The following is a 12,871-nucleotide window of genomic DNA, read 5'->3' as shown; positions in this document are numbered from 1 at the left end:
CCCGCAGCCCCGAGTACCCGCAGCATCAAAGCACCCACAGCACCGAGTACCCACAGCATCAAAGTACCCACAGCCCCAAGTTCCCACAGCCCCGAGTACCCACAGCCCCAAGTTCCCACAGCATCAGAGTACCCGCAGCCCCGAGTACCCACAGCCCCAAGTACCCACAGCATTAAAGTACCCACAGCCCCGAGTACCACAGCATCAAGGTACCCACAGCCCCGAGTACCCGCAGCCCCGAGTACCCGCAGCATCAAAGTACCCGCAGCCCCGAGTACCCGCAGCATCAAAGTATCCACAGCCCCGAGTACCCGCAGCCCCGAGTACCCGCAGCATCAAAGTACCCGCAGCCCCGAGTACCCGCAGCATCAAAGTACCCACAGCCCCGAGTACCCACAGCCCCAAGTTCCCACAGCCCCGAGTACCTGCAGCATCAAAATACCCACAGCCCCGAGTACCCGCAGCATCAAAGTACCCACAGCCCCGAGTACCCGCAGCATCAAAGTACCCACAGCCCCGAGTACCCTAGCATCAAAGTAGCCACAGCCCCGAGTACCCGCAGCATCAAAGTATCCGCAGCCCCGAGTACCCGCAGCATCAAAGTACCGGCAGCCCCGAGTACCCGCAGCATCAAAGTACCCACAGCCCCGAGTAACCGCAGCATCAAAGTACCCACAGCCCCGAGTACCCACAGCATCAAAGTACCCACAGCCCCGAGTACCCACAGCATCAAAGTACCCGCAGCCCCGAGTACCCGCAGCATCAAAGCACCCACAGCACCGAGTACCCACAGCATCAAAGTACCCGCAGCCCCGAGTACCCGCAGCATCAAAGTACCCGCAGCCCCGAGTACCCGCAGCATCAAAGTACCCGCAGCCCCGAGTACCCGCAGCATCAAAGTACCCGCAGCCCTGAGTACCCATAGTCCCGAGTACCAGCAGCACCAAGTACCCGCCCGCAGCCCGTCCATGCTGCTGCCTGATGCAGGGGTTGGCACTGATCCCTCCTCGTCCTGGGGTGCAAGAAAAGCTAAGCCAGGCACAGAGTGATCTCCTCATGGACAAATCTGTGTCCCCTCGAACCCTGCAGCAATGCTGGCTTGACTTGAGCATGGGCTCCAGGCCCTGAAAGACAAGGATGTGGAGGGCAGAGCCAGAGCCCGCTCCTGCCAGTTTCTGCCAGATGACACGTGGGGGGCTGCTTCCTGCACTCAGCACCAGCCTCCGGCCCCTCCCGCACCCCCACACCACCTGCCTTGTCTCATCACCACGGCAACGTAGGCCAGCAGGTGTCTGCTCTGCGGGGCAGCAGGTGAAGCTGGACACGGTGGCCGCTGGGTCCTCAGACAACTGTGTCCTTCTTGCAGCCTCCCTCCCCCTTCCTACCCCCCTGCACTCAGCCCTGCTTCTCTGGATCCTTCCACCGTGGCTGCTTCTCCTGAGATGGTGCTGCCCTGGGTCAGTCTGTTCCTCCCTCGGCCTCTCAGGCTTCCTTTCCCTGACTCCAAACTGGCTCTGGCGGCCCATCGCTGGGTGAACACCATCGTGCAGACCCAGCCTCCTCATCAGGCACCGGGGACCCCGACCCCACCACCCTGACCCACTCTCCACTCCCCTTCCTCTTCCACATCGGTCTTGTACTTTCTCTGCACATTTGTCGGGGCATGGAGGGGGTGGCCAGTGAGCATCTAGGGACCTGGGTGGCACCCCCCCATGCAGGTCCCTGAGCAGACGTGTGGCCCCGAGGACCCCCTGCCTGGTCTCCGTGAACTAAACAGGGAGGCTCTGTGTGCCTGGCTAGAAAAACACACAAGCCGCAGGAACCATCACCTCCACAACGAGCTGCTTCCTCCTCCAGGCAGGGCCTGGTACCCATCGCTCCCCTCCAGAGGACACAAACTGTGACCTGGTATGACCTGGCAGGAGCCCTGTTCTCCTCCAGGATCCACAACTTCACGTCACACACCTAACGAACCTAGACGGGCTCTGGGGTTGGGTACACATGGCGGAGAGCAAACACAACTGGAGCTTTAGGTTAATTAAAATGCTACCGTGGGCGTGGACACAGGCAGGGCGAGGCTGATTCCCTTCATGGCATGCCCGTGGGTCCGGAGCGAGTGGGCCTCACCCGGGGGAGCTGTGGGTGGCGGGCAGCAGGTGTCCGGGACTCAGATGGCGGCTCCGGGCTCTTCCCACCCTGGAATGGCAGCAGTGCCCACCACCACACCGTCCAGAGGGCACAAGCCGCACTTGGTGGGTGGAGTCTGGAAGGTGCAGAGAGGTGACCCACGTTCTTCAGGCTAGACCACAGTGGCCTGGGGCTCAGGACCACACCCCAACCAGAGCTACAGATTCTAACACCAACCACCGAGCTGCATGTCGCTTTCCTCGTTGGAGAGTTTGGGAGGAAGTGACTTTGGGTGGCACACAGAAGCCAGAGCTGGTGTCGGGCGTGTCTGAAGGCCTGAACGGGAGTTTCGTGGGGGTGGCGGGGAGGAGCCGCCGAGAGGCAGGCAGGGTCTTGCCCACACGAGCCAGGAAACGGCGGGTGGCTACAGCCGGGCGTTGGAGCCCAGCAGGGTCTCAGAATGGGCGCCGAGGGGCTTGTGCCCACAGGCCCTCGGATGCGCATCTGACGAAGAGGTCCATGGATGTGGGAGAGCAAATGGAGGGATGGAAGTGGCCTCGGGGGATCCCTTAGAAGAGACGCCATGCACCCACTGAAAGCTGTTCCCTAGATGAGTTCCGTCTCATGGAAAGGGCAGGACAACGGTCCCATGGGCTCCTAGGTATCCTGCGGGGTCTTACAGTCTCCTACGGGGTCCTACGGGGTCCCGTGGGGTCTCACGGGCTCATGGCGCAGCCGCACACACAGAAGCCGCTCCACCCCGTGGTGACGCCCCAGGGGCTCCTCGGACAGCAGACGCTTCAGAAAAGCTCAGTTCATTTTTAAAACTGTCCTTTACCTTTGTGCCCAGAGGCCCTGCGGAGCCCAGGGACCTGGAGAGCCCTGCGACGGGGCCGTAAGGGAGGAGAGAGGCGGGGCCCTCGGCTCGGGAGAGTCTGTGGGAAGAGGCCCAGCGCACGGGTCCAGGTGTGTGGACAGAACAGAAGCCTGGGCCATGTGGCTGGGTCTGGGGGCCCCGAGGGACCGTCCTTTGTAGCCTTGTTCACTTGGGCACACCCACCGTGGCAGGGGCCTCATCTGCGGCCTCTGGAGTCCCAGTTTGTGTTCCAACAGTGGCACTGGGGGCACCCTCCACAGTGGCCCATCTGGCCCACGTGACCCCAGGGTTGGCAGGCAGCACACAGTCAGGGCTGAGACCCCCCTGGGCCCCATTCTCCTTCCCTGTAGCCCCCGCAGGATGCAGATGGGCAGCTAGGGTCAGATCCCTCCCCCTACTGCCTCCCGCTCTCCTTCCTGGGGTCACAGGAGGGGGATGGCCTGGATCAGGATGAGTGGTTGGCAGCTTGCCACAACCTCGCAGTGACCTTGAGGGGACGAAGTTAGGTCTTGGTAGGCACAGTCTCAGACCACACAGGTGGTCTAGGCTCTGCCACTGGACAGTGCCAGGCACTGGGGTGCCCATGATCCCTGAGCCAGTGCTTCCCTCCCCACTGCTCCCAGCACTCACTCCACACGCGGCAGCGTTTGCTGGTATAGACCGAGGCCGAGGCCGGCGTGCCAGGTGCCGGGGCCCCAGCTCTGTGGGACCCCACCCTTCACCTCTGGGTTGTCAGAGGGCCCCTGTTGAAGCTGCGGAGCCCTAGTGGAGGATGGGGGACAGACCCATGGACAGACGGGCTCCTTGTGCATCCAAGGACGATATGCAGCATGAGGAGAGGTGAGGTGGGCAAGGCGTCCCTGCCACTGACCTTGGGCAAACTCCACGGCTCCCACAGCTCTCTGAGAAATGTGCCATTGTGCCCATCTTATAGATGGGAAGACTGAGCCCCCTGCCTCAGTGCACAGCAAGGAGGGGGCTCACTGGGGATGGAAACCCAGCCAGCAGGCCCCAAATGCCACCCGGGCACACAGCCCACACCAGCTTGTCCCAGACAGCATCGTTGGTCTGTAGGGTGCGGAGGCCCCGCAGAGTACCCGGAAAACCCACACTGCCATTCTTAGGCCTGCCTTCGGCCCGAGATGAAGGGCGTGGCAGGGGTCTGGCTGCGGAACAGGGTCTCACGCACGTCCCCAAGCAGCCAGAAGAGGCGGGCAACTCCCCAGGGTGAACGGAAGGCTTGAAGCTCAGGAAGGAGGCTCCAGCCTCAGATGCGTCCCCTGGCACCGTCCAGACTCTGGCCGAGAGGCCCCTGCTTGGCGTGGCACTGCCCACAAACCTCCAGGTCAGAGCACGCACCTGACTCACAGGGGCAGGGAGGTGCGGGGGGCACTACAGGATGCGGCCTCGGGGGGCCTGGCCACTAGGGGCTGCAGATCCCACAGTTCTGAGCACCCCCTCCAGGCTCGGGGCCCGCAGTCCGCTCCTCCGTGTTGGGATTCCAGCTCTATCCTCACCCACTCAGCCCCCAGTCGATATTCTCTTTTCTCTGTGTGTTGCCCTCTGCTGACACCATGGACTCTACCTTCATACATCCGATTCTGCCCTTTAAAGACCACCCTCATCCTGACTACTCTTGCCCTGGAAGCACATCACACCCTGTGTGGGGGACCCCATCCCCGGGGACCTCGCCGCCACCCCGCTCTGGTGGGACACCCTCTTGGCAGGCATGTCCCCGCTGGTGCCCCAGCCCAAGTGTGCATGGCCCGCAGACCCCAGGAGGGCTGCTGCGCACACAGCTTCCACGGGCCGACCACGCATGGCTGCGAAGGGACAGTATTTTCTGGCGGGACAGAGGGAGCCTGGAGCCATCACACCAGGACATCCAGCTGGTTAACCACCCAGGAGGGTCCCTGTTTTATTCCGGAAATCGCCTGAGGCCCCTGCACCTCGAGGCGCGAACCACCCCCCACTCCCCGCAGTGGGGCAGAGAGGCGGCCCAGGAAGAGGCAGGGCATGGTTTTCTGAAAAAGGGACGGACAGACGGAAGGAGGCCGTGGAGCAGCAGCTTCCGAAGGGTCTCATCTCTTCTGAATGGAGCCTTCGAGATCATCGTACAGCCTTCGTGCAGTCGTGGCGAGGATCCCGTAGGCCTAGTACCCCGGGGCAGTGCACAGCTTTTGGACACGGCCACGCCACACCCGCTTTTCCTCTGCAACTGAGTTCGGTTTAAGCAGCAGGTCTGTGTTTTATGTGGTTTTTATTCGCAGGAATGAGACTTGTCCATAGGCTGCTGCTCCGGAATTCCCGCTGTCCCCAGCTGCCCTCCCTCGCCAGTATCTGTGAGGTCATGGCTGACCCGCCACCCTTCAGACCTACGTTCTGGCTCTCACAGACACTTCTGGTCCTAAAGGAAGGACCACCTCCTCCTCTGATGTCCATCTCCTCTGCCCCCCAAGTCCCAAGTGGACCTCCGCTTCCTCTGCCAGCTTCTCCTCCATCCCCAGAAGACATGCACTCTGTGCCCCTCCTCCTGGCCATCTCTCCAGCAACCCTGCCCCTTGGCTGCTACTGCCGTGGCTGAGAGCCTCTTGCATGGCCCACACTGTCCCCAGGTCCCACCCCAGTCTCTCCGCAGGCCACCTGCTTCCATACGCACATCTCTGCCTGAAGCCCCCGTGTCTCCGGTGAGAACTCGAGGTCCTGCGTCCCCGGCCACGGCCACATGCGTCCCCGGCCACTGTCACAGCCCCCCGGAACCCCATCTGCACCTTGCTGCTCCCGTGTTCATATTAACACATGTGCTCCCTTCCCCGGCGTCCTGAGCCGCAGCCATTCTGGGACCTGAGCGTGGGCACGACGCTCGGCGTGGGCTGGTGTTGACTGAGCAAGGCCAGACAGTGGGTGCTTTAGGGTTTGTGCTGTGCCTGGCTGTCGACAGAGAGACAGAGAGCGTTTCCTTACAGAGAGTCAGAGAGCGTTTCCTTCCATCTTGCTTGGAGCTCAGATACAGTGTCAAAGTCAGTGCTTTTAACCCCGGAGCATAAACAAAATTTTTCCTGTTTCCCACGTCGTGTTGATACAGTGTTTCGAAGTTGTGTTGATACAACATAAAGGGACTGATTAAAAGAGTGGCTGAGGGCAGGGTGAATTAGTAAGTGCCACATGTCCCCTGAAAATCGCACCCCAGAATGTTCCGCATCCGCTTCATAAAGGAGACTCGGTTCAGAAGGTGTGTGATGCCGTGTGCAGTGGCTCCTGCGGTAAGCCCTGTGCGCCCCAAAGTCTGCCCCACGGAGCAAGGACCAGACGTTACCGGAGGGACGGCCTTGGGGCAAGAGCTCGGGTTATTGCTAAGGGCACACTGGTTTCTAGTAATAAAAGTAATACTTTCCTTGTTTTAAATACAACGAGATCACTGAAGAAATTGTGCTCATGGCCTGAAATCCCAAACGCTGGCCAAGCACGGCTGAGGGGGTTTGTGGCTGGGACGGGAACAGGCCGGACCCCTCCGGCAGGCATCCTGGCTGGAGCACGGGCACCCCCCAAGGCCGCCTGTTGCCTCCCACTCCCGCAGTCCCCACGAGGCTCTGTGCAGCTGGAAAGCTGGGCAGAAAAAGCAAAAGCCTCGTGAACATTTTAAAATGCAAATTTCAATTGCATTTTAAGCTGTCCATTTAGGACGCCTTTTTCATCCGATCTGTACACAACTATCTGATAGATTTCTGGAATGCTCAACAACTTCCGGTTACGTTTCCAACATATCAATGAAACTGTGCTATTTAAAAAAAATGTGCTTTTATTTCCCCCAAAAATGGGTAATGCAACTGGAAAATGTGACAGCAAGGCGTCTATGTCATTTAGGAAAACGGTCCCAGATCGGGGAATTACATCGGCCCCATGTGAGGCAAGATTGCTGAAGGGGAAGGCCTCCGGGCTGCTCTCCCACCCGGGATCACGACAGGGTTAGCTCAGACCGCGCTTCCTGGTGCCAACACGCCTCCACGTGCGGGCAGCCAGCAGGGGCAGTGGGCCCGGGTGCAGACCTCGCGGACCGTCCCGTGGCTGCCGGGGCCACTTCTCCCAGGGAAGGAGCAGGAGTTTCCAGGAGTTCCGTTTCAGTTCAGGAATCTCATCCCTGGGCTTCTCAGTACCCCAGGGAGGTCCTTCCTGCTCTGGATGCTGATCCCAGTCTCCATGGCGACCACGCAGGCTGAGGCTTCCCGCTCTCCCTGCAGCAGCAAGCGCGGGCCTGGCCCACGGCACACGCTCTGGGTCTGCTTCCAACAGATGGAGAGCGGCCCTTCTCGGGCCTCAGAATGTCTGGTGAATTCATTTGCTCTCAGCTTAATACAGAAACCTGTTTCTTTTCCTGAAGACTTGTTCCCATACAGAAGTCCCAGAGAGCTCCGAGCTCCTCTTTCAAGCAATCTTGGAAAATAAAGGTTTCTCTGCACGAGTGAATACGTCACAGGCGTTCTGAACGGCGCTGGCAACGGGCTGCACCGACGCCTCCCCCTCGACCTGCCAGCCCCACGTGCAGGATGGGCGTCTGCTGGCGTTTCTCAGCACGCGCTTTACTCTCTGTGTCTGAAATGCCTGCCTTCTCTAGCGACACAGGGAAAGCCGGCTCCCCGCTGCCAGCCTTCAGATGCTGCGGGGTTCAGGGCGTGGATCCCACAACGGGATTTACACTTGCGCTGCCAACCCGGTTTCTAAACCCTCCGGGTCTCTGCGCACAGGACGGTGACAACGAACAGCTCCGTCACCCATGCTGCTGCTGGGATGGACAATCTGTCTGTGGGTCCCAACCACGGGACGGATGGGCACACCGTGAGAAAGTCACTGAGCCGAGTCCTTGCATCTCACACAGAGCCTGCAGTCAAGGAAGGCCCCAGACGCTGAGCTCAAGCTCCTGCTGGATGCACAAAGTCCTCTGCAGGGTCCTGGGGCCGCCGGCCCATCCGTGTGCCACCACACACGCACACACGGAGCCTGGTGGGAAGGGTTCACACACATCAGTGCCAACCTGACCTTTCTGCCGCCGTGTTTGGGAAAACACAAACACGGGAGCGTGAGGTGCCTGGCACCCCACAGAAGCAGCCACACCCAGAGCACCAGCGGCTGGTGACTGCGGCTCGGCAGGAGCTGGGGTGCAACCCCCCCCCCCACTTCGTGACACTGGTGACAAGGCTTGCTGGGGAATCTTGCCCCAGCTTGAGAGACACCCGCTTTCTAACACTCCCGTGACTGCATCCTCAGAGTGACCACATCCCGGAAAGGTCCGGCTCTCACGTCATGCCCACATGACAGCACCTTCGGTGACATTCAGGCCAGACCCAGCCTCCTGCCTGCTATACAGACACCCCTCGGCTGTGTCCCCAGACCCCGCTCCCAGGTCAGAGCATGGGACTGCCTGGTCCCAGGGCTCTAGGACGGCAACCCCTGACCTGATTCCCTGACTCCAATTCCCAGGCAAGAGCTCTGAGCCACCTCCTGTGACGTGGCTGCCGTTCTCAGTCTCGGGAGCTGTGGCACGGCAGTGGCAGGGATGGAATGTGGACACGGAGGAAAGATGAAAGAGAAAACGGACTAAGGATAAAACCAACATCTGCTGCAGGTGGGCTGGGGGCCCTGGGGCCGTAGCGTTCACCTTGCGGCGCAGAAGGGGAGCTGACTGTTTGCACAGAGGAGCTTCTGGAAAGTGGGGTCAGGGCAGGGGGGAGACGCCTCCTCCAGAGACTCCTGCCCAAGGGGACCAGAAGCACCCCGAGACCCTGCCCCCACCCAGCCCCGGCCGCGAGGTCCCCTCCAGGGCCCACCCCATGCCGTCACCCTCCTCCGGGGAAGAAAGCCGGGCGTGTGATGTCTGGACCTGGAGCACCGGCCCCTCACACTGCAGGCGAAGCTGCTCTACGGACGGTCCTGCCCCACGGGACTGTCTGGGGCTGGAACCGCCACGTCCGTGGGTCCTGAGCCGCAGGTCACGAGCCGAGCCGCACGGGAAGCCCGCACAGTCCTGCGGCTTCCTTTCTTGGCACAACACGAATGGAGACGCTGGCCTTGAGTGGGCGGCTCCCGTTCGCAGCGGCCTCTGTCCCTGGGAGACGTGGCCAGGGCCGGGCAGGGCTGCTTTGGACACCAGGTGGGAAGCAGTGGACACCTCTGTCCCCTGTGCTGAAGGCTGGTTCACCTACTGTGGGCTTGGCCCACTCACTGACTTCAGTCCTTAACCCCCACGGATGCGCCCGCCCTCCCTCAGCCTCAGTTTCCCTGCAGGGACAAGCGTGTGATCACTGTACAAACGGACCCAGAGGCGAGGCCTCTACCCTACTCTGCTCAGAAGCCAAGCCCCTCTCTGAGTTGAGCTGTGCCGGCACTCCTGGGGCCCTCGGGGACCTCACCAGGCCCATCACCTTCCTGCGCCCTCCTGATTGCTGCCCATCGCCAGCATCACAGAAACAAGAGCCATGGGGCCAACTGTGGGCCCCGCGCCCAGCCCAAGGGCCCGCTCACGTCGCTTGCCAATGCCCACATTCTGACAGCCCCCGGACCAGCACCGTTTCTGACGACTATGGCCTGGCCCTCCCCATCTGTGGGCTCAGACGAGACAGCGAGGCACGGCTTTAACGGTCATGAAGCTCTCCGTCGGCAATGAGAACGCAGCCCCTGCGCCCAAGGGAGAGCCTGTCCTCATGGGCCGTGGTCACAGAGCCTGGTCATGGAGACCTCAGATGTCTTGTCACAGTTGGATGGCAGCAGCCAGCAAGGAAGCCACGTCCCTCCCCACACCGCAGCAGCTTTTGTGAACTTCAGGGGCGAACGGAAGAACCGTCCATGGACAGGAGACCCGCTCGGCCCCTGTGCACAGCCGGGGCCCCAGGGCTTCCCTGGGTTCTGTGGCTCCCAGGAAAGCGGACCACAGAAGCACCTCTGTGTCCCCAAAGTGCCGTGTCCCTAGCACTTGACCTATAGGGCCGCCGACCGCCTAGTGAGTCACCCATGGGTCACTGAGTGAAGGGGATCATCGGTACCGAGCCGCTGTGGCTTCTGTTCTGCACTTTGCGTGTGGACCTCCGCCCACGGAGCTCGAATGAGGTGGGCTCGGCTCTGACGGGCTTGGCGCTGGCTGAGCTCCCTGCTGTCCAGTTTGGGCCAGCCTCGTGAGCCACAGGGATGTCCCTGGCTTTAGGCAGCCACTGGCGGGCCTCAGAGTCATCGAATGATGACTTCAGATGAAGAATCACCTGCCTCCCACACCCATTGCCTGGGCTGCTCCTTGCTCCGGGAGGTACCGCTCGCTGGTGACTCACGAGAACGTCCTCCATTCTGCAGGGCAGATGCGTAAAAACCCTCTCCAGGAGGCCTGGTCGCTGCCGCCGGGGCCCTGGGAGTGACCCGCAGGACAGCGGCTTCGGGACCCGGGGACTCACCTTCAGCGACAGACAGCAGCCAGGAGCACCACTCAGAATAGACATAGTAGCTTTTCATCTCTGCCACAGAAATGCGGGCGGCGCGTCCGTCCCCCATGCTCTGGGAGTGCCAGGCAGGCGCTCTCCCCTGTGCCCGGTCCTGCTGCCCTCCGCGCTTACCCACCAGCCTTTCCCACTGAACTTTGCTCCCTAAATCTGCGCGAGGGACCAGCTGACTCTTTACTTCCGTTTCAGCCCCAAGCTGAGACCAAGCACTGAAGGTGACTGCTGTCCGCAGGCTGACAGCTGCTCGCCCCACCCTCGTGTGTACACAGGTGTCCCGGCGGCCGGCTCTGGGCACTGGAGGAGAAAGGAATGTCTGGGCCTGCCTTGGCCTCGGTTCAGGGAGAAGGGACATCTCTGTGGTGTGACTCCCCATGCTGCCGTGAAGGGGACGGACGGTCGGCCGTGCTCAGGTCCCACACTGCCTGCAGAGACACACGCATGCCGGAAGCCTCAGACCCGACCACGTGTCCAAAGCAAGTCCTGGTCCCACCCGCTTCCATCTGATAAGGTCTGGTGCACCGGACACCAGCAACGATGGGAACAAACAGAGGCGGCGGCCGTGTTTGCTGAGGACGGTGAGCAGAACAGAGACACGGCACCTGCTCCAAGGCCCTGCCCGTGCTGTCCGGCTCTCTGGGTCTGCAGGTCTCCCAACACGTCTGTGGTGGGCAGCAGGAACCCCACCCGGAGGCGTCTCTCGGAGTCCGGTCACGTCTGAGCTGCCTTGGGCCACCATCGCCGCGGGCCCTGCCCCGCTCACTGCACGGTCTGGGCTCCGCGGGGATGGGGAAGGGCGTCCTGGCCGGCAGGCAGCCAGCGAGGCTCCCCACTCCACACCGCTGTCCAGGCCCTCGACAGCGGGTGCCCGGGACCAAGACCCCACAAAGACCCAGACGCCTCGCCCCCAGACCCAGCCAGAGGCCTGAGTCCCGCTGAGGCCAAGCAGGCATGGAGCAGATGGGGCATGTGTGCGGGCGTCAGAAGCCATGACTTCAACCAAGTTGCCCAACATTTAAAATGATGAAAACACGGATAATCACCAAGTTTCTCCAGAGCATGGGACCTTTCCTTACCAACAAGTACAAGCCCACAAGCAAGACTCAGCACAAGTGTTTCCCCTGAATAAACACTTCAGGTAAAGCGGCACACTGTCCTCGCCCCTGCGGGTCTCAGCAGCCCTCACCCGAGAGTTCTGGAACGTCAGAGGTAAACCACCTGTGCCGCCAAAAGCTCCCGAGAAGCCGAAAGCCAGGTCCACAAAGCCGGCTGTCCCAAAAGCCACCATGGGCAAGGCCCTGGGGACCGGCCGCGGAGCGACAACGCATCCTTAACCGCACACTCACAGTCCCTTAGAGGGCCCTCGCCTGCGGCTGTGGCCTCCGCCTCCCACACTCACGGGGAACATGGCCCCATAGCCTGTGACCAGGCTAGTCCCACGGTCCTGTGCTGCGCAGCCGGCGGCCCTTCTCACTGAGACCGGGGCTAAGTCACGGTCAGACCCGGACTCCGGCGCTCCCTCTGGGAACAGCGGGGAGGGACAGAGCTATCCTGACGACTCTGGAAAGGGCCTCAGTGCGATTCGCGGTTACGTTTCCAACATTTTGGGTGCACTGATTCTCTAAAGGAAAAGAAACACTGCAGAGACGTCACCGTCAGGGGGTCTGATGGCCCCAGTGTGTACAGCTGAGCTCTGGTCTCCTCCAGAATTCTTTCCAGAAGAATTTCTTTATCTTTTCTTTTTTTTTTTTTTTTTTTTTTTTTGCATATGACCTTGTGGTCAAGTTTTTTTCCTTTTTTGCATCAGCTACCAGGAAGCTCAAAGGGAAATTCTGCGATCACTTGCAGTGATCGGTTCACCCGGGTGTGCCAAATGTATTTATTTGCTTCTTTTATTTACTTATTTATTTATTTTTAAGATTTTATTTATTTACTTGACAGAGACAGTGAGAGAAGGAAGCAGTGGAAGCAGGAGAGGGAGAAGCGGGCCCCCAGCTGAGCAGGGCACTGGATGTGGGGCTCGACCCCAGGACCCCGGGATCCCTCCCGGATGAGGGCTCGGGATCGCTCCCCGATGAGGGCTCGGGCTCTGCTACGGGAGCATTCTGTGTTGGGAGAGCGACAGCTCCAGTGGGACAGAGCAGAGGTGACAGCCCAGAGGTCACCCTGACCTCCAGCTGATCGATGTCACATCCATCTCCGGCGATCAGAGAAAACTGTGACCTCGCAGTGACAACTGTGCCCCCGTCCTCCACCGACCAGGAAGTCTGGCCGGCGGTCATCTCCCCGCCTGAGGGTGCTTCTTCCAGGGCTCAAGCCACAGAAAGCAGCTGGGCTGCCTGGCGAGGTCTGTCCGAGGGGACGCAGAGGCCGGCCCAACCCCAACACCCGT

At 61.0% G+C, this 12,871-nt stretch overlaps 1 protein-coding gene across 9 annotated transcripts in view; it reads right to left on the bottom strand.

Annotated features, from left to right (window-relative positions):
• MCF2L (MCF.2 cell line derived transforming sequence like) overlaps positions 1 to 12,871 on the bottom strand; it is a 118,729-nt gene that overhangs the window by 65,016 nt on the left and 40,842 nt on the right. Inside the window, exon 1 of one of the 9 annotated variants that reach the window (XM_047720456.1) lies at positions 10,438 to 10,710. The exons of 5 other annotated variants lie outside the window; for them this stretch is intronic. In XM_047720456.1, the coding sequence (XP_047576412.1) occupies positions 10,438 to 10,534 (97 nt within the window). In that variant the 5' untranslated portion in view covers positions 10,535 to 10,710. Of the gene's footprint in view, positions 1 to 10,437; positions 10,711 to 12,871 lie in introns of those variants that run through there. 3 more of the 9 variants (XM_047720458.1, XM_047720459.1, XM_047720461.1) reach the window with 3 other exon arrangements.

The sequence above is a fragment of the Lutra lutra genome, chromosome 3, assembly GCF_902655055.1.
Source record: "Lutra lutra chromosome 3, mLutLut1.2, whole genome shotgun sequence".
Lineage (NCBI taxonomy): Eukaryota > Metazoa > Chordata > Mammalia > Carnivora > Mustelidae > Lutra > Lutra lutra.
This window is presented reverse-complemented; position numbering and strand designations above follow the sequence as displayed.